At 41.2% G+C, this 25397-nt stretch overlaps 1 protein-coding gene across 2 annotated transcripts in view; it reads left to right on the forward strand.

Moving 5' to 3' along the window:
* The first annotated feature begins 1490 nt into the window (after nucleotides 1-1490).
* Nucleotides 1491-25397, forward strand: part of LOC134348619 (polypeptide N-acetylgalactosaminyltransferase 5) — a 33652-nt gene continuing 9745 nt past the window's right edge. The window contains exons 1-8 of one of the 2 annotated variants that reach the window (XM_063052282.1): nucleotides 1493-3490; nucleotides 4932-5098; nucleotides 9276-9395; nucleotides 10836-10971; nucleotides 17194-17313; nucleotides 19698-19815; nucleotides 22556-22891; nucleotides 25294-25374. In XM_063052282.1, the coding sequence (XP_062908352.1) occupies nucleotides 1857-3490; nucleotides 4932-5098; nucleotides 9276-9395; nucleotides 10836-10971; nucleotides 17194-17313; nucleotides 19698-19815; nucleotides 22556-22891; nucleotides 25294-25374 (2712 nt within the window). In that variant the 5' untranslated portion in view covers nucleotides 1493-1856. Of the gene's footprint in view, nucleotides 3491-4931; nucleotides 5099-9275; nucleotides 9396-10835; nucleotides 10972-17193; nucleotides 17314-19697; nucleotides 19816-22555; nucleotides 22892-25293; nucleotides 25375-25397 lie in introns of both variants that reach the window. The other variant, XM_063052283.1, reaches the window with a different exon arrangement.

Genomic DNA, 25397 nt, shown 5'->3' on the forward strand with positions numbered 1-25397 from the left:
GAGTATAGGAGCAGGGATGTGATGTTGAGGCTCTATAAGGTGCTGGTAAGACCTCACTTGGAGTACTGTGAGCAGTTTTGGGCTCCTTATTTAAGAAAGGATGTGCTGACGTTGGAGAGGGTACAGAGAAGATTCACTAGAATGATTCCGGGAATGAGAGGGTTAACATATGAGGACCATTTGTCCGCTCTTGGTCTGTATTCCTTGGAGTTTAGGAGAATGAGGGGGGACTTCATAGAAACATTTAGAATGTTGAAAGGCATGGACAGAGTGGATGTGGCAAAATTGTTTCCCATGATGGGGGAGTCTAGTAAGAGAGGGCATGACTTAAGGATTGAAGGGTGCCCATTCAAAACAGAGATGTGAAGAAATTTTTTTAGCCTGAGGGTGGTGAATCTATGGAATTTGTTGCCACGGGCCGCAGTGGAGGCCAAATCATTGGGTGTATTTAAGGCAGAGATTGATAGGTATCTGAGTAGTCAGGGCATCAAAGGTTGTAGTGAGAAGGCAGGGGAGTGGGACTAAATGGGAGAATGGATCAGCTCATGATAAAATGGCGAAGCACACTCAATGGGCTGAATGGCCGACTTCTGCTCCTTTGTCTTATGGACTTATAATATGATTAGGAATAGTGAAGGGATGTGGGAAAACAAACTACAACGTATTTTAAATGGGAGGGGGCGCGCTTTCAATCACCTTGCAGAAATGGTTATCGGATGGATGACTTCTGAGTTTCACCTTGTATGTTTACCATATCAACACAAACGCAGTTTGCTTTTGCCTCCTCCAGACTGAGAAGAGACTGACTAGCTTCTGATTTTTCTCACTATCTGATACAACTGGTGTCGAAGGATAAAGGTTTCTTTAAGTAGGGATATTCGGGTTCGCATGTGGGGTAGAGAGGTCTGTGATGCGCCAAATCCAATTAAATGTGCATATCCTGCCCCACCCTTCCCCACTGCTCAAAGTTGATTGGTGTGAAGATGCAAATTACAGTGCCTTGGAGAGCTGGTGATTTATCGACGCTGCTGCCAGTCAAACAACTAGCAAGTTTAGGTTAAATAGCAAAGTAATTGTACATTTCGAACGCCTTTTACATTATTGATCGCATATCGTAACGAGGTTTAAATTATGCTACAAGTGCTATAATAATCGTATTTTTGGTAGCCACAGAGGAGATCCACGACTTCGACAACAGCAAAAACAATATGGACTGTCAAGAATGTTTACAATTAATGCCTTGTTTTGCTCTCCACTCATAAGGAATATAAATGGATGGGCGGCTTTTTGATTTACTAAAAGCTTAAAAAGAGGCTGTATTTTAAAAAAAGAACAGAAGGTTTCCTCGGGACTTTTAAGATTTACTAAACCATTTTGCATTCCTGTGTTTAACGAGGGCATTTATGCAATTGTCACTAACAAATAAACTATGGGCACACCAAGTAACGGCGCCGAAGAGGAATAACAATTCCAGAAAAAAAAGTTTGGGTAGATACCAGCTTTGAGCGGGTTTCAAATGGGGCTGGACTGCCAAGAAAGATGCAACTTTAGCTTTGTTGACACGTGGACCTTGGTGCGGCGCGCCTTACAGGAGAAGCACTCGTATTCCGATGCCAGCCGCTACAAAATGACTCAATATTTACCTTGTATTAAGACGCGAGGTCGTTCACGATAATTTCATTGTTTGCAATTTACTGGGGCTAGGTCTCGGGAAGTTTCCGGACAGTTGCAAAATGCCACGCAGGCAGACCGGCATCGTAGCAACTATGTGGAAGGAGGGTGAGTAGTTGCTGCAACATTCCACAAAGGCGGAATGACTGCCGGTTAAAAATCAAGGCAAGCAATCGGTCTGTAAAATGACGAAAATAAGGAAATTGTTCCGAGGCAGCGGCAGGATCCTAGGATTGATTTTTGTGGCTTCGATTATCTGGCTGATCTTTGACATGGCAGCGCTGAGGTTTTCCTTCACGGAGATCAACAGTAAACTTTCCAAGGAGGAATTCCTGCGCCTGGAGCGGCTCAGGTCGAAGGTGCTGCAGGACGAGGGGTTGCACAAAATGTTCCGGAGGAGGCCGGGTGGTGGGCTGGCAAGAGGGGAGAGGGTCACCAGAGCTCTCCGCGGAAATCCCGGCACCCCGAGCCGGCAGTCGGGCGGCGCCGTGGGTTTTGGGCGGAATAACGAGGATTTCCGCGCCCGTGCGCCCGCCAAACAGGCCCCAGACAGCCAGCTGCTTTTGGCCGCACCTGGAACCGTCAGGAAAGAACCGAACCCGCAGCCCACGGGACGCCGCAGCGACCACCCCCAACTTGCGCACCGAGTCGCCGGCGTCCAGACAACTGTCGCGCATCCCGGGCCGGTAGTCGCGGCTTCTTCGCCCACCTTCCTGCCGGGGCCAGGGCAAAACCTGCCTGAGGTCCAAGCGCTGAAACCTGGTCATCAGGGCGCTGGGGAGGCAGTGGACGTCAGTTTAAAAGTCGTGACAGAACTGGAGTGGGAAGGACAGGTGAACCGCAGCGGACCTGGCAGAGCAGGCACGGAGGACGGCGTGAAACTGGCCGAGGCAAGGGCTGATACAAACCGCTCGGGAATGCTAGTGGCTGCAGATGCATTGGGTTACTGGGTGCCCCTGCCAGGCGGAGAGAAGAGGGTACAGTGGACAGCAGTGAATGCACCGGTCCAGGCGACCGGCGCTAAGCAAATGAAGAATATAGTGAACCAATCACGCAATGAAGTTTGGAATGGACTAGAGGGTGAATTTACCAATAACACGGAAAATAAAATTACTGTCGGCGGTAAAGCATGGGATGGGGCCCTAGGTAGCCCTGTTCACAACGCGGATCGCAAGAATGACCCTGTCCACGACACGGATCGCAAGAGTGACCCTGTCCACGACACGGATCGCAAGAGTGACCCTGTCCACCACTCGGTTCGCAAGAGTGACCCTGTCCACCTCTCGGTTCGCAAGAGTGACCCTGTCCACAATACGGATCGTAAGATTCCTGTCCACAGTAAGATTTGGAAGGGGACGCCAGGTGAACTTGTCAATATTACTGACTCAAAGAATGTTGGATTAAATCAAAACGTAATTAAATACACACCTTTAACCAACGTGGTAAACAAAACAGCAATAAATCGCATTGAAAGTAAAAACACGCCACTTGTTACCGAGAAAAAAGATTCTTCGGTTAAGATTGTAGAAAAAGTAAATGTTAAAAGCAATGAAACGAACGATCAGCGGATAGGAGGCAATGTTTTAAAACGACCAGTTGCTAATTTGGAATCTGTCGCAGAAGTACACAAGGTTTTATCGATCGACAGGACTATATCTCCACGTAACCCTGGAGCCGTCGGTCAGTTTGGGCAACCTGCAGTTGTGCCAAGGGGAGAAGAAGAAAGAGCAAAGGAGAAATGGAATGAGGGACATTTTAACGTACATCTTAGTAACATGATCCCACTGGACAGGAGTATCCCAGATACAAGGCCAAAAGGGTGAGATTACCAAAGCGAAAAAAGATTGTGCAGTCATTATTTGTGTATATGATTTTCTAAATGTAATCTCGTGTTTGATGGTAGTATACCATTTTCTGATAATATGCCACATATTCTGGGTCGGTGATGTTTCATGGAGCTAGAAAAAGTAAACACTGCTTAAGGAAAGAAAACAAAAAAGGATGGTCTGGATTAGGATAATAGGCAGAAAATATAACTTACCCCAGTTCTAACACCTTTACAAACACAAGAACAAAGGATTCAGAGGAATGTGAACATGAAAAAAGCAGTAGATTTCTCAGTCCCTCAAGCTTACCCAACCATTCAATATAACTTCTCACAACATCACTTGCCCCATCATTGGAATGTTCCCACAACCAATGAACTTGCTTTCAAGGGCTCTTCATCTCATCTTCTCATTAGTTATTGCTATTTATTCGTATTTTTGCATTGCAGTTTGTTGTCTTCCACCCTTTGGTTCAGGGACCTTGTGGTTTAGGGGTAATAACTGTTCCTGAGCCTTGTGGTATGGGGATTGAGGTTTCTGTACCTCCTTCCTGATGGCAGCAGGGCAAAGAGAGCATAGCCTTGGATAGTGAGGGCCTTCATGGTGGATGCTGCTTTCCTGCAACAGTGCACCTTGCTACAGTGCTCGGTATTGCAGTGGGCTCTCCCTGCTACGAACTGGGCTGTATCCACTACTTTTTGTAGGTCTTTCCATTCAAGACATTGGTGTACCTATACAAAGCTGTGATATAACCAGTCAGTATACTCTTTACCATGCCTTTATAGAAGTTTGTCAAAGCTTTAGATGACATGCTGAATCTGCACAGACTGCTAAGAGAGTAGAGGTGTTGCCATGACTTCTTTGGAATAGCATTTAAATGCTGGATTCTCTGAAATGATAACACCGAGGAATTTAAAGTTGCTGGCCCTCTCCACCTCTGATCCCCTGATGAGGACAGGCTCATGGACCTCTGGTTTCCTCGTCCTGTAGTCAATAATCTTGCTGACATTGAGTAAATGGTTCTTGTTGTGGCACCACTCAGCCGGATTTACCTGCACTGCACTTTATCTTTAGCTGTTACACTTTATTCTGTGTTACTATTGTTATATCTTGTTCCATGTCAATGCTTTGTGTAATGATCTGATCTGTATGAACAGCATGCAAGATAAGTTTTTCACTGTATCTCAGTAAACCCATTCCAATGCTTTAAGATTATTCTGGAATAGATGAAGATTTGACACATTCAGACATGATATGGAAGTTTAGTACTGAAAATTGGTCAACTTTTTTTTCCCTCTCTCTCTGTCTCCGTTGTTACTTTGTGAACTTGGTTTGCTCTCTCTTTTCTGCTGCTTAACCGACTGGGTGCTTCCAGTATTTCTTCTTTTGCTTTTGGATCTAATCGTCATATCTTTGGGCATGTGTTTGTTACAGGTGTTCCGACCAATTGGTTCACAACAGCCTTCCAACAACGAGCATTATCTTGTGCTTCGTCGATGAAGTGTGGTCTACACTCTTAAGGTCTGTTCATAGCATCTTCAACAGATCACCTGCTCATCTCATTAAGGAAGTTATTCTTGTAGATGACTTTAGCACAAGAGGTAAGAAAGTAGTAGTTTTATCAATATCGCTAAATCATATATTTCTGATAAGCTCTTGTTTATTATTCTATGTAAATGGAAGTGAAATATAAAAATTTATTTAATCTTGCAAAGTGAATGAAGAGTCTTTTTATTTATAATTATTTGTTCTGCCTTTAAGTTATAAACACTTACTTTATCACTTTTTCCAAAATGACTTGGATTCTTTCTACTTTGTGTCTAACCAACAACCAAAATGATATTTACAAAGTATGCTGCTTGCTTTAACTGTATCTTCAGACTCGTTACGTTTAATTTGCCTCCAAATTTGATCTTCAGTCTCTTGCCTGGTTTTCCATATTAGCAGCAACATATTTCGCCAGAACTATAATTGGGTGGTTTGTCTGTGTCTTTGCTATGAAGTCAAACTGAGAAAACCTCAAGGGATTCCCTAGCAAATGTCACTAGTTATAAATGTAAGGAGCTCATAGACTTTGTCACTAATATTAAGATCATCTGGTTACTTGTAACTGCAGATTCCTTTTTTCCCCTCCTGAACCTAAAGTGACAAGCATCTCCCTCGTCCCACCCTAGTACTCGTAAAAACGCCGTCCCCTTTTCTCAATTCCCCTGTCTCCGCCACATCTGCTCTCAGGTTGAGGCTTTTCATTCTAGAACAAAGGAGTTGTCCTCCTTTTTCAAATAAAGGGGGTTTCCCTTCCTCCACCATCAAGGCTGCCTCAATTGTATTTCTTCCATTTCATGCACATCTGCTCTTACCCCATACTCCTGCCACCCTACCAAGGATAGGGTTCCTCGTGTCCTCACCTACCACCCTTCCAGCCTTTGTGTCCAGCACATAATTCTCCGAAACTTCTACCACCTCCAACAGGATCCCACCACCAAGCGAATCTTTCCCTCCCTCCCACTTTCTGCTTTCTGCAGGGATCACTCCCTATGCAACTCCCTTGTCCCTTCATCCCTCCCCACTGATCTGCCTCTTGGCACTTATCCTTGCAAGCAGAACAAGTACTACACCTGCCCCTACACTTCCTCCCTCACTACCATCCATGGCCCTAAATAGTCCTTCCAGGTGAGGCGACACTTACTGTGTTCAATGCTCCCAGTGTGGCCTCCCTGTGCATTGGTGAGACCCGACGTAGATTGGGAGACCACTTCACCGAGCATCTACGCTTCGTCTTCAGGAACAAGCGGAATCTCCCAGTGGCCACCCATTTTAATTCCACCTCATTCCCATTCCGATATGTCTATCCATGGCCTCCTCCACTGTCATGATGAGGCCACACTCAGGTTGGAGGCAACAGCACCTTGTATTCCGTCTGGGTAGCCACCAACCTGATGGTATGAACATCGATTTCTCAAACTTCCAGTAAATGCCATCCCCTTTTCCTTCTCTCACATTATCTCACCAATCAACTTCCCAGCTCTTTACTTCATCCCTCCCCCTCCAGGTTTCACCTGTCACCAGGTGATTCTCTCCTCTCTCCCTCCTCCAGGAGTAAATCTACTCCTTAGCTTTTTTTCCTCCAGTCCTGCTGAAGGGTTTTGGCTTGAAACGTCGACTGTACTTTTTTCCAGAGATGCTGCCTAGCCTGCCGAGTTCCTCCAGCCTTTTGTGTGTGTTGCTCAGATCTCCAGCGTCTGCAGCTACAGATTTTCTCTTGTTTGACAAACATCTAAAGTTTCTTTCCTTCCGTATTTCTTTTGTTTCTCTTATTTCCTTCTAAACTTTCCACAGTTAAATTTTCTAGCATGCCACCAATATAATTATGTGCAAGAAAATCCTCCAGCACTTATTTGTATTTTATAGTCACGCTGGTGGCAAGTAAGAAAAAATATGCTGTAGAAGTGTAATCATTATACGTGAGAACTTTGCAGCAAAGTATGTTCCAAAGTTGCAAAGTAGCTGAAGGTTAATGGCTAGGATGCGTCATTGTCAAATAAATTTGTTTGTTAAGTAGAAAGACTAATTTTGATATTTTGATTGTAAGTGGGATTGATTTTAAAACGTAGAATCTGCTTCAGGAAAAATATTCATAACTAATAAATATAAGTCCATTTAGGACTGAGTTATGGCACAAACTAATTAATAAAGGACTAAGGTCAGGTAATGCATAAAACAAAATAGTGACTATGCTTTATATACAACCCACTATCAAGACAGGTTATATTTTAGATTCAATTGAGACTTTTTCCATGCCTCTTTTACAAAATATGCAAAACAAAAAGAATGTTTAAGTTCCAGGCATGTGTAAGTCTGTTCCTTAAGCTCAGTCTCTTTGACCATGGCACCCATGGCCAGCAGAAACCACTGGATCATGATTATAAACAATAGCAGTAGTTAGTTATTATTCTCCTTTTTTGGGCTGTTCAGATTAGTTCATTTGGCTCCTGCTAAGCAAGGCACCATGAATACAAATAGCTGCTATGCTATGTGTTCTTGTAAATTTTGCAAGTAGGATGCCTTAATCTATGTGCTGACTTTTCAAAGTGACGCATGATGCAAGACTATCCTTCTAAATCCATTAAGATCCTGGTCTTTTAATTTTGTGAATGATAACATAATTGATTTTATAATGAGGAAAACTCTTTTGGAAATACTTGAGTTTTTTTCGAAGCTAAAAACTTAAGCCCGTTTTAAGTAAGTTATTTATTTCTTCCTTATTCTTGAAGGATTAGCGGAAAAGGAATAGCTTTAGAAAATGTAAAGTCATCTTCAGGGAAAATAATTTTTTACTTGACTCCTAAGGGATAAAACTACATAACACAAGCTGGTCAGAAATTGTGCATATTTCAAAATACCCGAGGAGGGAAAGAAATTAAGTTTTTTTTTCATTGTTGAACTTTATTTGAAGATGTGTGCTCTCTTCTAGGCTGGCTTTTTAGTTGTGTAGGCTGTCTAGCCTTTTGGAGCTGTCATGAGAAAGTTCTGTGGCCTCTACTGAAAGCTTTTTATTTTTGGTCCAAAAACAAAAAGTGAGTCTACAGTCTGAATATGCATTGAACAAAATGTCAGTTCAATCCATGTAAAAGGCTAGTCCCTGTCTTAAAAACAGGACTCTTCAAGTTTGGCAGCTGTCTCTCTTGTGGAGAAACTGGATGACAAATGCAAATGTCACAATTCATTCTTAATAGTCTTAAGTTCTTTTAGTAAAACTTAGGCTTGCAGTTCAGTATTTCCAAATGTAATTTTATTCTAAAGTTCTGTAGTTGTTGGTTAAAACATAGTTAAAATGAGAAAGCTCGGAAGGAAGTGATTTGGTTCTACCTGATATATCAACACTGGTTCATTTGTGCGGCTAACCAATCAGCAACGTTTTCCTTCTCATTTCCAAAGACTTGTGGATGTTTTCACATCTGAGTATTGGTCAAATGTTCGTTTGAGTTGTAACCAAATCCCTTCCATCGTCCTTTCCAGATCAAACTCACTGTTGAAACATTTTTTTTATGCCTTACCTCTGTTTCTTTTGCCAGTCACCTTAAATCAGAGGACACTACTCCTTATCCTTTTGGAAGTGCCTTCTACGTATTTGCTCTTAAACTTTCCATGATTTTGAACACCTCCAACAAATCCATTAACCTTTTTTTTTGGTATTCAGTAATACAGTATATCCTTAGCTCTACTAGGATCTGCTTGGAACAGAGATGGTTCATCCTCATTAACATTCTGCTAAATCTCGCTGCACTCTTGCACCCTTTTCTGAAGTTTAAACTGAAACCATTTTCCTCCCTGATTGTTTGCTGTCCCTGCTTTTTAGTATCTGCTACTCCTAAACCAAGATTGCTGTCCACACCAACATTGACTCTGTTTTCACCTTTAAAACAAATCCTGTTTTCTTTCATGGCAAGGCACATCGCCACTATTTACCAAATTTAACCTTTATGTGATATCTTCATACCTTGCCTCTCCAGGAAATGATCGACAACAACCCCATCCCACTCCTCCCCCCACAATCTATCTCTTGCAACATTTCTCTCATAAGCTAACAACTCATTCTTTTCATGCAAGTTATTGGACTGAATGGTGCTGGCGGTGGTGTGCAGTTATAAAGGAAACCACTGAACTGTGAAGGGAATTCATTGTTGGATGTGCCAATGTATGCAAAGTTGACCCAATTACTTCTCAGAAGAAATCAATTTAATGAATAAACTGTGCTTTTTTCCCCCTATTATATAGAATACCTGAAAGAGAATTTAGACATATATATGTCACGGTTCCCAAAAGTTCATGTTATTCACCTACAGGAGCGTCATGGTTTAATTCGAGCCAGACTTGTGGGAGCAGCAAGTGCAACAGGTATTTTGCAATTCTTCCCTTAGCTGGTATAGACAAACCAATTATCTCCCCTCTATCTTTCCAGTCCAGATAATGGTCTCAGGTCGAAACATTGACTGCCCATTGCCTAACCCACTGAATTCCCTCAATGTCTTCATACGTTGCTGCAGATTTCCCGCCTTTACAGTCTTGTGTTTCCCTCACTGGTATTTACTTTGGATTCAATTCATTGTAGCAAATGTTTCTGAGAAATGCAAGTAGTTTTGCACATAACAATCGATATTTTCCCATAAAAGTGCCAGGAAGTTAAGGATTTTTGCATGCAGACACTTGGGCACGGAAGTCACTTAAACTTAGTAATAATTCCTCAATGTTGTTTCGTAAACAATGCTCTAAAAGTTTATTCCATGGACTTGATCATGAGACAATTAAGACAGAGATTCCTAGAAAATTGTATAGAGAATGTGTTTGAACAACCTGAATCAGGCACTACTTTGTAAAAAATCATGTGAATGGGAATGCTGCAAGGCACAATCATTTCTTATATAGTGGAATCTTTTAAAAGTTTTGGACTATTATTGAATGTTTCTGAACATTAGTAGGAGGGATAGCCTTGTCAAAGGTCTGCGGCCCTTTTTTCATGAGCAGGAAATGTTTTAAACCCCTCCCACCAATGCATAGCCACTGTCAGTGAACCTGCTATTGCATTGGATGAGGATTGTGCTGCCCTGTGAAAAAAATCTAGCATCAGGGCATCGTATAAGCGAAGTGTAGACATTGTTCAAAGCTCAGCTGCATGCAGATGGCCCCCGATGATGACAAATAATTAATACCTTTTTTAAATGTACAACTTTATTCATCCTAATTTGCTAATTAAGTTTCATCATGATGTGGAAGCGCCAGGTATGGCATAGGCCTAGCTTTAAGCATAAATTTCCAGATTACAGTTTCATCAGCCTTGCACTGAAGTAAAGGAACATTTAAAAACAAAAGATCACAAACATGAGAAAATCTGCTGATGTATGTTGCATTGTAAAGGTTTTTTTGAAACATCTAAAGTAGATTTATTTTTAAAACATACAACAATGTACACTAGAATTACATTTTCTTTATAAAATACTGTAGATATAGAAACAAAATCCTGAAGGTAGTAAATCCAGCAGTTACAATGATCGAAACCCTTTGTATCATGATTATATCTGTTGTTAATGGAACTGCTCATATACATTTACAATTTCTGCAGTTTTCTTTTTCTTTATGAAATTATATCAGCTGACAACCACCATCTTTCAATAAAAGCACTTTGCATAACTGATAATGTACGGTCATGGTGTTTTAGCTGTCCCTTGAGATGAAGTGACAGTGGTTGAACAATTTCAGCTCCATACAATTGTCTCATCATAGTCCAAAATTATGCACTTTTGTTATATGTTAAATTATTTCTTCCCTTTGCATTTTCAGGAGATGTTCTGACATTTTTGGATTCCCATGTTGAATGCAACGTTGGTTGGCTGGAGCCACTTTTGGAAAGGATCCACTTAAAGCGAACAAAAGTAGCTTGCCCTGTCATAGAAGTTATCAGTGATGAGGATATGAGGTACAATCACGTAATCCTGGTTAGTTACTTTGGGAGAGTGCCTAAGGAAATTAACAGATCTATAGTCTTTAATATTGATTTCACTCAGTGTAAACCACTGAATGTAGCCAATCAGTTGCCAAAATTTTCACAAAATATCAGCTGCAACTTGGGATAGGTGTCCAACTGGGACATCCAGAATTATACCTGTAAATCATGTAATTTCATTTCTAAATTACATTCAGTGTGTGCTTTAAAGTACTTGCATTCTTGGTCCTTGTCAATAGTTTTATGCACTGTCAGTTTTACTATTTGCTAAGCTAAACGTGTGTCAGCCGGTGGTGTCATGGTATCAACTCTGGACTTCGAGGTGGGTGGTCCGGCCAGGTCCCAAGATGTAGCAGCATCTGCTCGAAAGAAAGGCCTGGCTCTGTATCTTATGAAAACTCCATGGACAACTACACTATCACAGTCTCAACAACAGACGAAACACAAGGGTACATAGAGCATAGCACAGGACGGGACTTTCAGCCCATGATGTTGTACCAACCTTTATAGGCGTACTACATGGTCAACCTAACCCTTCCCTCCTGGTCCTTGTCAATAGCCCATAACCTCCATATTTCTTACATCTATGTGCCTGTTCTAAGTATCTTTTAAGTGTCCCTATTGTATCAATCTTTACCACCACTCTAGGCAGTGTGTTCCAGGCACCCATTACTCCCTAACCTCATGTGTGCCTTGTGTAATCTTAAGCACCATTACTAAGTCGTCTATCATACTCTGTGGCTCCAAAGAGAAAACCCTAGCTCCTCCCTCTTAAGACATTTGGCAGCAATCCGATAAATCTCCTCTGCACCCTTTCTAAAGCTTCCACATTCTTTCATGAGGCTCCCTGAACTGAACACTATACTCCCAAGTGTGGTCTAACCAGATTTTTAAGGATAAACACGAGTGATTCCGCAGATGCTGGAAATCCACAGTTTTGTTTAGCCATAGAGTGTTGAAACAGTGGAATTCTTTGCCACAGGTGATTGTGGAGGCCAAGTCTTTATGTATATTTAAGACAGAAGTCAATAGATTCTTGATTGGTCATGTCATGAAGGGATATGGGGAGAAGACAGGAGATTTGGGCTGAGAGGAAAGTTGGATCAGCTGTGATGAAATGGTGGAGCAGACTCGATGGGCCAAATGGCCTAATTCTGCACCTATATCTTATGGTCTTAAGGAGCTGCAATGTTACCTTGCAGCTATTTTGGTAGTTTTAAAGGTGCTCTTAATTTGTAGAGTTTTTTTTTTGCTTGAGATTAATTGGTATTTATTTTATCAGAGTATTTATAAGGGTTTTCAAGACAAAAACTAACGTACATGATATTAGGTTAAGTGACAAGTTTTTGAGGTTAAGATGACTCAGTTCAAAGTTACAGATTACTGTCAGTGTCCTGGATTTTTCTGACCTCTGTGTAGTCTTTGAAATAGTCCTTCTTTCCAGCTAATATCTCCTTATCCAACTCGTTTGAACTGCTTAGCTTGTTCCAAACATTTCATCCTCTAGACAACCAAGGATTTACTCTGATCACTCCTAATACTTACCTACATATTGTCCCTCAGCACCATTACCAATCAGATACCAAATGGGCAACAATGACATCAGCTCTTCTGCATCATACACCCCCCCACCCCCACCACCACCACTACCCAAACTCTACCATTGTCACTGGAATAATTGCTAATTCCTTCAGTTGAACTCTGGAATCACTGAATCCATCTCCTTCCTTGCCATTTTTGATCCCAGGTCAATCTTCTGGTCTTGTATTCCTTCCATGATAATAGCAGCCTGTGTCTTCGTTTATACTAACAACCGTTTCTCTTTCCTCAACTATCGGGCTTTGAAACTCCCAATCATTTTTTTGTCTCATCTAATCTCATCTTTTCCACTGATCTCCCAGTAAGCCTTTCATTTTCTACATTCCATGAACTTTAGCTCAAATAAAACTCTGTGACTCCTATCATTTACTCTCATTTACTCATCTCCATTATATTTTATATGGCTTTCTTATAACTTTGGGCCATTATTTTGCATTTAAGTTTTGTATGTCGTTGGGAATATTTTTCGTGACAAAGCAATATCAATGCTTCTTGCTTGCATTAAAGCACTTTAATTTTCTGTTACTGCTTTGGAACTGCTTGAGCACAAGCTGTGGGTCAGGTTGAGCACCCCTTATCCAAAAATCCAAAAACCTCCAAGAGCTGATATTTTTTTGAGTGCTGACATTATGCCACAAATGGAAAATTCCACAAAAAAATATAAATACAGTGTACTGTAACCTTTTAATCAAAGCATGGCATCGTAGGTGGAGACTGAAAGCCTCTTATTGTTCAACAACTGATTCAGGTATTCGCCTAATAGAAACATAGAAAACCTACAGCACAATACAGGCCCTTAGGCCCACAAAGTTGTGCCAAACATGTCCCTACCTTAGAAATTACTAGGGTTATCCATAGCCATTTATTTTTCTAAGCTCCATGTACTGTACCTATCCAAGAGTCTCTTAAAAGACCCTATCGTATCCGCCTCCACCACCGTTGCCGGCAGCCCATTCCACGCACTCACCACTCTCTGAGTAAAAAAACAACAACAACTTACCCCTGACATCTCCTCTGTACCTACTGCCAAGCACCTTAAACCTGTGCCCTCTTGTGGCAGCCGTTTCAGCCCTGGGAAAAAGCCTCTCACGATCAATGCCTGTCATCATCTTATACACCCCTATCAGGTCACCTCTCATCCTCCATTGCTCCAAGGAGAAAAGGCTGAGTTCACTCAACCTGTCTTCATAAGGCATGCGCCCCAATCCAGGCAACATTCTTGTAAATCTCCTCTGCACCCTTTCTATAGTTTCCATAGCCTTCCTGTAGTGAGGCAACCAGAACTGAACACAGTACTCCAAGTGGGGTCTGACCAGGGTCCTATGTAGCTGCAACATTACCTCTCAGCTCCTAACTTCAATTCCACGGTTGATGAAGGCCAATGCACCGTATGCTGTCTTAACCACAGAGTCAACCTGCGCAGCTGCTTTGAGTGTCCTATGGACTCGGACCCCAAGATCCCTCTGATCCTCCACACTGCCAAGAGTCTTATCATTAATACTATATTCTGCCATCATATTTGACCTACCAAAATGAACACTTAACACTTATCCGGGTTGAACTCCATCTGCCACTTCTCAACCCAGTTTTGCATCCTATCGATGTCCCACTGTAACCTCTGACAGCTCTCCACACTATCCACAACACCCCCAACCTTTGTGTCATCAGCAAACTTACTAAGCTATCCTTCCCCTTCCTCATCTAGGTCATTTATAAAAATCACAAAGAGTAAGGGTCCCAGAACAGATCCCTGAGGCACACCACTGGTCACCCACCTTCATGCAGAATATGACCCGTCTACCACCACTTTTTGCCTTCTGTGGGCAAGCCAGTTCTGGATCCACAAAGCAATGTCCCCTTGGATCCCATGCCTCCTTACTTTCTCAATAAGCCTTGCATGGGGTACCTTATCAAATGCCTTGCTGAAATCCATATACACTACATCTACTGCTCTTCCTTCATCAATGTGTTTAGTCTCATCCCCAAAAAATTCAGGCTTGTAAGGCATAACCTGCCCTTGACAAAGCCATGCTGACTATTCCTAATCATATTATACCTCTCCAAATGTTCATTAATCCTGCCTCTCAGGATCTTCTCCATCAACTTACCAACCACTGAAGTAAGACTCACTGGTCTATAACTTCCTGGGCTATCTCTACTCCCTTTTTTGAATAAGGGAACAACATCTGCAACCCTCCAATCCTCCTGAACCTCTCCCGTCCCCATTGATGATGCAAAGATCATCGCCAGAGGCTCAAAAGTCTCCTCCCTTGCCTCCCACAGTAGCCTGGGGTACATCTCATCCGGTCCTGGCAACTTATCCAACTTGATGCTTTCCAAAAGCTCTAGCACATCCTCTTTCTTAATATCAACATGCTCAAGCTTTTCCGTCCACTGCAAGTCATCACTACAATCGCCAAGATCCTTTTCCATAGTGAATACTGAAGTAAGGTATTAAGTACCTCTGCTATTTCCTCTGGTTCCATACACACTTTCCCACTGTCTCACTTGATAGGTCCTATTCTTTCACGTCTTATCCCCTTGCTCCTCACATACTTGTAGAATGCCTTGGGGTTTTCCTTAATCCTGCCTGCCAAGGCCTTCTCATGGCCCCTTCTGGCTCTCCTAATTTCCTTCTTAAGCTCCTTCCTGTTAGCCTTATAATCTTCTAGATCTCTAACATTACCCAGTTCTCTGAACCTTTTGTGAGTTTTACATTTTCTTCTTGACTAGATTTACTACAGCCTTTATACACCACGGTTCCCGTACCCTACCATAACTTCCTGTCTCATTGGAACGTACCTGTGCAGATTTCCACACAAATATCCCCTGAACATTTGCCACATTTCTTCCATACTTTTCCCTGAGAACATTATTTCCCAATTTAATCTTCCAATTTCCTGCCTGATAGTCTCAGAATTCCCCTTACTCCAATTAAATGCTTTTCTAACTTGTCTGTCCCTATCTCCAGTGCTATTGTAAAGGAGATAGAATTATGATCACTATCTCCAAAATGCTGTCCCACTGAGAGATCTGACACCTGGCCAGGTTCATTTCCCAATACCAAATCAAGTACAGTCTCTCCTCTTGTAGGCTTATCTACATTTTGTGTCAAGAAACCTTCCTGAACACACCTAACAAACTCCACCCTATCTAAACCCCTCACTCTAGGGAGATGCCAATCGATATTTGGGAAATTAAAATCTCCCACCACGACAACTCTGCTGTTATTATTACACCTTTCCAGGATCTGTTTCCCTGTCTGCTTCTTGATGCCCCTGTTACTATTGGACAGCCTATAAAAAACACCCAGTAGAGTTATTGACCCCCTCCTGTTCCTAACCCCCACCCACAGAGACTCCGTGGATAATCCCTCCATGACGTCCACCTTTTCTGCAGCCGTGACACTATCTCTGATCAACAGTGCTACGCCCCCACCTCTTTTGCCTCCCTCCTTATCCTTTCTGAAACATCTAAAACCCGGCACTTGAAGTAACTATTCCTGTCCCTGAGCCATCCAAGTCTCTGTAATGGCCACCACATCATAGCTCCCAGTACTGATCCACACTCCAAGCTCATCCGCTTTGTTCACAATACTCCTTGCGTTAAAATAGACACATCTCAAACCGTCGGTCTAGGCACGACCCTTCTCTATCACCTGCCTATCCTCCCTCTCACACTGTCTCCAAGCTTTCTCTATTTGTGAGCCAACAGCCTCTTCCCCAGTCTCTTCAGTTCGGTTCCCACCGCCCCCCCCACCCCAACATTTCTAATGCAGGGAACAAAAGCAGCACACATTATGTTAATGGTATGCAATAATTTTTATTGTTAATTACATATATTTGATGAATAAGTGTAAGACATAGACTGCTTACTGGTAGAACATAAATGCAGAGGGAATGATGATGATGCCTAACAGCCACTGACTGTCCATCTGGGCAGCCGAGGTACTGCATTTGCTGAGTTTGCATTGGTATTTATTCCAATGATGTTTATTCAAACACTTCTCTAACACTGTATATACAATTGCACGTCTTTCCTTATCATTATTAAAACATCCCTAGAGACAACTGTTCAGCAAATCTATTGCTCGGAGTCTGTGGATCATAAGATTTATTATTATTGCTGAATGTAGCTTGTCTTATGTTCAAGGCTCCTACTTTAATCTGATATACTGTAAGTGGTATTTCTGTGACTAAACGGAAACAAATATATTGTAGTTTCCACTTTAAGTAATTTAAGTAAATACGAGTAATTCTACATTTCAAAAGATGATAGTCTGCTGCTTGAAAGCTTGAAGGTTTACCTTCAGAGTTTCCTGTTGTATTGATGATAGGTTTATCTTCCTCCTTGTCATATTTGCAATCTCCCCCCCTCCCTCCCCCACTCACCCGTCGTTCTCTATGACCCATAAGTGATTTGTTTGAACTATATATTTTTGCCCTTCATCTCCCACAAACTCCTAAACTATCTCACCTCTTTTCATTTCTATCTGTAATATTTACTTTTAATGGAATATTCAGTATTTTTCTAGGAATATCTTCACTGTGCATTGCTGATATTTGCTATTAATATCTAAAATTTTTGCTTTTTTAGTTACATAGGAGTGAATGGTTTTTTACGAGGAGTATTTACCTGGCCCATGAACTTTGGGTGGAAGACAATACCTGAAGAAATTATTAAAAAATACAACCTAACAGAAATGGATCCAATAAAGTGAGTTGACTTACGAAAAATAATTAATTGTATTTAGAGTCGTAGAACACTACAGCAGAGAGGCCCTTTGGCCCATCTAGTGTGTGTCAGACTGTTGATCTACCTCGTCCCATCTACTTGCACCCGAACAATAGCCATAAGAGCAAGATTAGGCCATTCAGCCCATTGTGTCTGCTCCACCATTCCATCATGGCTGATTTATTGTACCTCTCAACACCATTCTCCTGTAAGACCATAAAACATAGCCCTCCATATCCCTCCTACCCATGTACCTATCCAAATTTCTCTTAAATATTGAAATCAAGCTTGCATGCACCACATGCGCTGGCAGCGCGTTCCATTCTCACCACCTTCTGAGTAAACGAGTTCCCTCTCATGTTCCCCTTAAACATTTCACCCTTCACCCTTAACCCATGACCTCTAGTTCTAGCCTCACCCAACATCAATGGAAAAAGCATGCTTGCATTTACCCTATCTATACCCCTCATAATGTTGTCTACCTCTATCAAATCTCCCCCTATTCTCCTACACTCCAGGGAATAAAGTTCTAACTTATTCACCCTTTTCCCTATAACTCAGGTCCTCGAGTCCTGGTAACATCCTTGTAAATTTCTCTGCACTCTTTCAATCTTATTGACATCTTACCTGTAGCTAGGTGACCACAACCGCACACAATTCTCCAAATTAGGCCTCACCATTGTTTTATACAACTTCAGCATAACATCCCATCTCCTGTACTCAATACTTTGACCTCACGAAGTCAATGTGCTAAAAGGTTTCTTTATGACCCTTGTTACAGTTGTATAGGACCCTGGTCAGACCCCACTTGGAGTACTGTGCTCAGTTCTGGTCACCTCACTACGGGAAGAATATGGAAACAATAGAAAGGGTGCAGAGGAGATTTACAAGGATGTTGCCTGGATTGGGGAGCATGCCTTACGAGAATAGGTTGAGTGAACTTGGCCTTTTCTCCTTGGAGCGATGAACAATGAGAGGTGACCTGAATGAGGTGAACAAGATGATGAGAGGCATTTATCATGTGGGTAGTCAGAGGCCTTTTCCCAAGGCTGAAATGGCTGTCATAAGAGGGCACAGTGTTAACATGCTTGGAAGTAGGTGCAGAGGAGATGTCAGGGGTGGTTTTTTACGCAGAGGGTGGTGTGTACTTGGAATGGGCTGCAGGCGACGGTGGTGGAGGCGGAAACAATAGGGTCTTTTAAGAGATCCTGGATGGGTACATGGAGCTTAGAAAAATAGAGGGCTATGGGTAACCCTAGGTAATTTCTTAAGTAAGTACATGTTTGGCACAGCATTGTGGGCCGAAGGGCCTGTGTTGTGCTGTAGGTTTTCTGTGTTTCTATGACCCTAGCTACTTGCAATGCCACTTTCAAGGGATTATGAATATTTATTCCCAGTTTCCTCTTTTCTATCAGACTGCACAGTGCCCTACCGCTCACCATGTTAAGTCCTACTCTAGTTTGTTCTCCCAAAGTGCAAAACCCCACACTTGTCTGCAATAAATCTGCCATTTCTCAGCTCAGTTTTCAGATCCCACTGCAACCTTTGATAATCTTCCTCACTGACTACTACTCTTGACATCTGCAAATTTGCTGATCCAGTTTACTACATTATCATGCAGGTAGTTGATGTAGGTGACAAAGAGCAATGGACCCAGCGCCAGTCTCAGCGACACACCATTTGTCGCAAGACTCCAGTCATTTTCCCTGATTAGTAATGCTACCCTTTAAACCTTCCCGCTCGATCACATCTCAAACAATGGAGCCCTGGAACATTAGCTGCCAGTCTCGCCCCTCCTGCAACCAAGTCTCTAATGGCTATGATGTCATAATTCCGTATGCTGATCCATGCCCTGAGCTCATCGGCCTTTCCTATAATACTCCTTGCATTGAAACATACAGAACTCCAAACATCAGTCCCACCATGCTCACCTTTCGATTCCTGACCTCGTGTGTAGGCTTAACACATTTTTCCCCCACAAGTACTCTATTATCTGCTCTGGTGCTTTGGTTTCCATCCCCTGCAACTCTAGTTGCAACTGACAGCAATGGTTGATCTGTCCAGGTGTTTTAAAAAAAAATAATGTTGATTACCAGTTTTGCATTATTTGTTACTGTTTTCGAGGTTGCTCCATTTGGTCCTGCCTCTGATCAGCTTCTCACCTAATTCAATTGTTTTATTACATCAGCATTCCTTCTTTTGCTTAAATTTCAACCCTAAATTTAGCAAAAGGCCCTCCAGTAATATTGAAGCCGCCCTCTGGAACATTACTTTCTATACTGTATTTATCTATTCCCAAATTGAAGCTATGATTTCTGATGCAGTATTTTCTACTGTTACCTCATCTTCATAACTTTTTTTTCTAGATGTCCAATAATGGCAGGAGGATTATTTTCAATTGATAAGAAATACTTTTATGAACTGGGTACTTATGATACAGGCTTGGAAGTCTGGGGTGGAGAAAACATGGAGCTGTCTTTTAAGGTATTTCTACAGGTTTTTTAAATCAAAAGCTGGAAATGTACATGTGCTATTAATTTATGAAACAGAAATGTCTAGAAAAATATGCTTGCCTAACATTTCAAAATAAATGTCTTCAGTATTTTAATGAGAGTTGAGTTTCCTGTCTATAGCATTAGAGTTTGGATGCAGTTAAGTATGTAAATTTGGAGCAATCCTAGTATTCTCAGATTCAGGAAATTACTATGTAATCAGCCCATGCACTTTCTGTTCAGGTAGCAATTTCTTATTTTAATTAATTCCATCTCCGCATATGAGCTCAAGGACAAGCTTGACAAGCTAGCAATAGATGTAATTGTCCTTGCACTAAGATGATGTAGTATTGCATATCATCAAAATAAGGAATTACTTGAAATAACACTTATTGTAAGGCCCAGCTAGATAGTTAACAAGTGGAAGACTGCTGGGAAAATTGCAACTAAGTAAAATTCAACCAGTATGGATTCAGAAATGAAAGATTATGCTTTAAGCATAATCAAGGTTTGTGATGGAGGCAGATATGATAGTTTGAGACTTTTAAAGAAGCATGTGAATATTCAAAAAATTAAGGGATATGAATCACGTACAGACAGAATAAATTTGGCATCTTGTTTGTCACAGATATTTTGGGCTGAAGGGTCTGTTCCTTTGCTGTACCGTATTATGGGTTTTTGTTCTAAGCATTCAATAAAAGTTATTTTAAATGTTCCTGCTGTGACAAATCAGGAAAATAAAATCCACAGTTCGTCATTGAATAAAATACCCACATGGTTGTGGCAAATGAAGTTGGGAGGATGAGAAATTCTGTGAATGCTCTGTTTTGTGTAGATTGGACATTTGAGCATCACCTGTTGAGAAGGAAGCACCTTCAATAAAATCTCAGTATGTTGACTACCACCAGTAAATCAGGGTCTTCATTTATAGACATGCTCTGTGTGCATATATATCATGGCATACCTGCCTTTACTGCTGAAACAAAGTAAAAACCTTGCAAATTGCTATGCCATGACTGAAAGATTGCCATAAAAATTTGGATTATTTTCCCAGAATTATCACTCGGAAAACCATGTACCTTCTATGCCACATTGTACACTATGGGGGATATTCATTGTGATTGTAGTTTATTTCTAAATCAAGTATAAAAATAATTGCCCACGATTTGTAGTGTTGGTGCTTTTTCTGGTAGACTTCCTGGCCTTTAGGAAATTGCCAATGTTTCACTTAACTCGAGCTCAAATATAATACCCAGCCATACCTTGTGCATGTGATAATGTCACTGATATGCACTGCACTTCTTTCCGACTACTGATGGAATGTGAATCAGAAGGTTGCAACCTATAAACTTCTCATTCACAGTAGGACAAGACCAATACCACACAGCAAATCTGGAACTACTTGTGACTAGGACATTGATTTTTACTCTCACTTAGTCCCCATATGAATTTCCATTTGCTGCCTTGATAAAGATCATACTGCAAGCTGTTGTGGACTTTGAACCCAATAATCATTGTGGCAGCAGGCCAATTACAGTCAGTCGCCTGATCACACAGCTTTGTGTGCTGGAAGGACCCCTCATTTACCTTTGTGTTGTTTAACACTTTCACCCCTCTATTTCTTTCCTTCCTCGGTTCTTCCCTCATTCTGTCCACTTCAGTGGAGAGCTTGTGTTAACAATGCCACTGAGCAGTGTGAATGAGTTGGCAATTATGAGTTCTGCAACAGCTCTATCTTTCAACATGCTGGTTTGTTTCTCACCCCAATAAAAGAGAGAACATTGGTACGTGGAGCTTAGAAAAATAGAGGGCTATAGGTAACCCAAGATAATACTTTCTAAAGTAAGTACATGTTTGGTACAGCATTGTGGGCCGAAGGGCCTGTATTGTGCTGTAGGTCTTCTGTGTTTCTATCTACAATGGTGATTTCTTACAGTGAAGATGTCTCAATTTTGTGATTTGAACTTGGACTCTCCAACTCATTTTTGAATCTGATATATTTCCCTGACACCTAAGTTTTGACTTGCTGGAAGAAGTATCTTACAGACTTTTGTCTCTTCTATTAATCTGATGTTTAGGACTGCTTATTGTTTGTGACCTCACTTTTTAGGACTCTTCCAAGTAATGCAGATCTTTTAAGTGTGGTGCAGGTATTTAAAACTGCAATTCCCACCAAATTTGATCAGTGTTGGTGGCAGAGTCGTGTGAAGTGGCAAACTTGCCCTAAAACACTTCAACAGCAGTCACCAAAAATCCAACCACTACGTTAAATTACTTTTTCACTATTACAAAAAACATAGAAACATACAGCACAGGTACAGGCCATTTGGCCCACAATGGCATGCTGAACCAGCCAAATAGCTAATCAAAAATACCCAGACACTAATTCCTCTGACCAATACCATGTCCCTATCCCTCCGTTCTCCTTGTATCCATGCACCTGTCCAAACGTCTCTGAAAAGGCTCTAATGTGTTTGTTCCTACCACCATACCAGATAGCCTGTTCCAGGCTTCTACCACTCCATAAGTTTTAAAAAAAATAAAAAAAATTTGCCCCTCACATCCCCTTTCAACCTACCTCCTCTCATCTTCAATGCATTCCCTCTGGTATTAGAGACTTCTAAAGTTTTATATGTGCACTTTTTGTTATAATTTAAAACTCAGTCAAGTTGATAATATGTATTTGTTTAAATAATTTTTTTTATTCCAACTATTTTATACTTGTGGAACAGGTTTGGATGTGTGGAGGGGAAATTGAGATTATCCCCTGTTCAAGAGTTGGCCATATATTTCGTGATGGCAATCCATATACGTTTCCAAAAGATAGAATTAAGACAGTGGAGCGGAATTTGGCACGTGTGGCGGAGGTTTGGCTGGATGAATATGTTGACGTCTTCTATGGTCATGGTTACCATCATCTTCTTAACACAAATAACATTGAATTTAACATTGGAGATCTAAGCAAGCAAAAAGAACTCCGGAAAAAACTTCAATGTAAGAGCTTCAAGTGGTATTTAGAAAACATTTATCCTGATATACAAACATCTTTAGTGAGATCTGATGGCTTGGTAAGTTTCTATGATGAAGCTACGTTTCTTATAAATTTATGGAAGGCAGTCTGGGGAAAGAAAGCCTTGTACAGTCCGTAACCTTTAACTTTATGCAATTTTTCTTGGAATTCTGTGTTTGAATCGCTTCGATCAGACTTTTGTGCTATCAGTAAGTCAACCAGATAGTTCATAGTTCAATTGTCATTCAACGGTACATGAATACAGCCAAATGAATCAGTGTTACTCCGTGGCCAAGGTGCAAGCACTGTACCAACAGACACATGTAAGGTATCAGTAAAGTACAGTTACACAGGAACTATATAGTCCAGGACCCCGAGTCCATGAATGTTGCAGAAATCTGCATTCAATCTCAGTGCAGCTTGTCTTCTACGGAGTGTACACTGGGGGGCAGCACCAACTCCAGCTTTGGATGCTGTGCCACACCAGCTCCGGTGGAGCGCAGTGACTCCAGTGCTTTGCTCCTAGGCAGCTGTACACCGGTGACCCCTCAGCGTGAGGTGCAATCCTTCCTACACCTGAGGCCATGCAGCTCCCCTGCCGTCTGCCAACAAATCAGTGAATCATACTTGCAGCATTCCACATTAACAGTGTCCTGCAAGGTCTTCTGATCACAAAAAGACAAGTGACTAAGATGATCACTGGCTCACTGAGCAGTGATGCCTCTGACGCAGACAGCAGCACGATCCGCACCAAGTCCGGCTTCTCTGCCAACGAGCAACTCGCTGATGGGTGGGCCTGCATCACTACAACTTCTTACTGTCCAGCAGGATCTTGTGATCATAAAAAAATACATTTAAATAGCACAATAACACCTTTGGTTGACCCCATAGAAGCTGCTGCGATCGAACGTGCTGCCATCTTACTGGAATTTTGTGCTGTCAATAAATCAAACAGTACATAGCTGGATCTTAAATGACTGTAAAACAAAGATGATTATTTTCCAATGGTGACATGGTTAATTTGGAGGATGAGCTAGCAACAAAAGAATACAGTTTTCTCAAAGGGATTTGACACCCTTATCAATCTTCCCTCAGCCTTTGCTGTGTTTGCTTTCCTCCTTAAACTGACGTTCAGCATCATTTAGCTGTATGGAATTGTACTTGCCTAGTTCCATTGTTCATTTGGAGGTCTGCTGCCAATGTGCGATTTGAATCAAGTCCCATTCCGCTTATTTGCTGATCTACAATGGTTCCTGATTTCAGTATGTATCAACTTTTAAAAACTTCCCATGACGTTGACCCTCTGTAACCTGTCAAGATATCAATGGTACTCGAATTCTTGCTGCCTAAACAATCTGAAAATTGTGGAAATAGGTGGGTAATATATCAGGTCCAGGACCCTGCAACAGAACTGGGAACAAGAGAAAACAAGTTAGCTTTCAGAGACAGAGGTGATGGGAGAATGATGGGTAGAACAAATAGAATATCTTCAGTAGAAAGAGATCAAATTATTTAATGTAACAGTTAAGTTGTAGATTATACTTCTTTGTGTAATTTGTTTTTAATATCGTAGCTATGGGATGGCACCACGCTAGACTCTTCAAACAGTTTTAAACAAAAAGATTGAACTGAGCAAAAATAATGAGGGCAGAAATGGCCAAGTCTGATACAGACAGAAAGAGCTAGCTTAAATTGGAGAATTCAGCATTGAATCCAGACGATTGCCTCAAACCATGTTGAAAGATGGTTCTTGTTTCTCAAGCTATTGTTGGGCTGTATTGTAAGAGTGCAAAAACGATCTGAGTGAAAGTGTGATGGTGAATTAAAATGGTAGGCCATTGGAATTTCTCAGGGTTGCTCCTGCAACAATCATTACTTGACATGTTCAGACAGTCGGTCTTTATTTTATGAACAAAATCTGTAATAAAATGGTAGAAAATGTGTTCAGAACTAATTCATTGTCATCTTAATTTAAAGCTAGATACAAAATTTACTTCAGTTTAGTATCACATGCATCGGTGTTTCCTGCTCGTGAAGTGCATTGTATTTTATTTCCCCGATTCTGATACCTAGCTGCATTTAATTCTACACTATATAGTCAAAATATATGAAACTATTTCTGTGAGATTCTGCTTTGTGCTATCAACAAAAAGACACCATCATCTCTGGTCAATGTTTCACAGGTTGCAGATTTACAAAAGCTTTATATGCTACGTACTAAATTTCATCTGATTGCTGATTTTAAAAATAACTAATTTTCATTTTAAAATGGGAGAAACCAGTGATTTTCAGATTTCATAACAGGCCGAGGGGTGTGCAAAGAAGTCTTCAGTTTCCTCTCTTTGCCAATAAAACATTCTGATAATTTGTTAGAATTTGTTAGTATTTTAAAAATATAGGTAGAAGGATAATTTAATATTTTACCACATTTTAACATGGTTGTCTTGTTATCGTTTTTAGCTGTTTAATGTTGGAACAAGGAACTGCCTTGCTGTTGAAAATGGCACATTTTCATTTGAATTGTGTGATATTAATAAAAAGGTAAGATATTAAGTTAGTTGGAA

The sequence above is a fragment of the Mobula hypostoma genome, chromosome 6 (assembly GCF_963921235.1).
Source record: "Mobula hypostoma chromosome 6, sMobHyp1.1, whole genome shotgun sequence".
NCBI lineage: Eukaryota > Metazoa > Chordata > Chondrichthyes > Myliobatiformes > Myliobatidae > Mobula > Mobula hypostoma.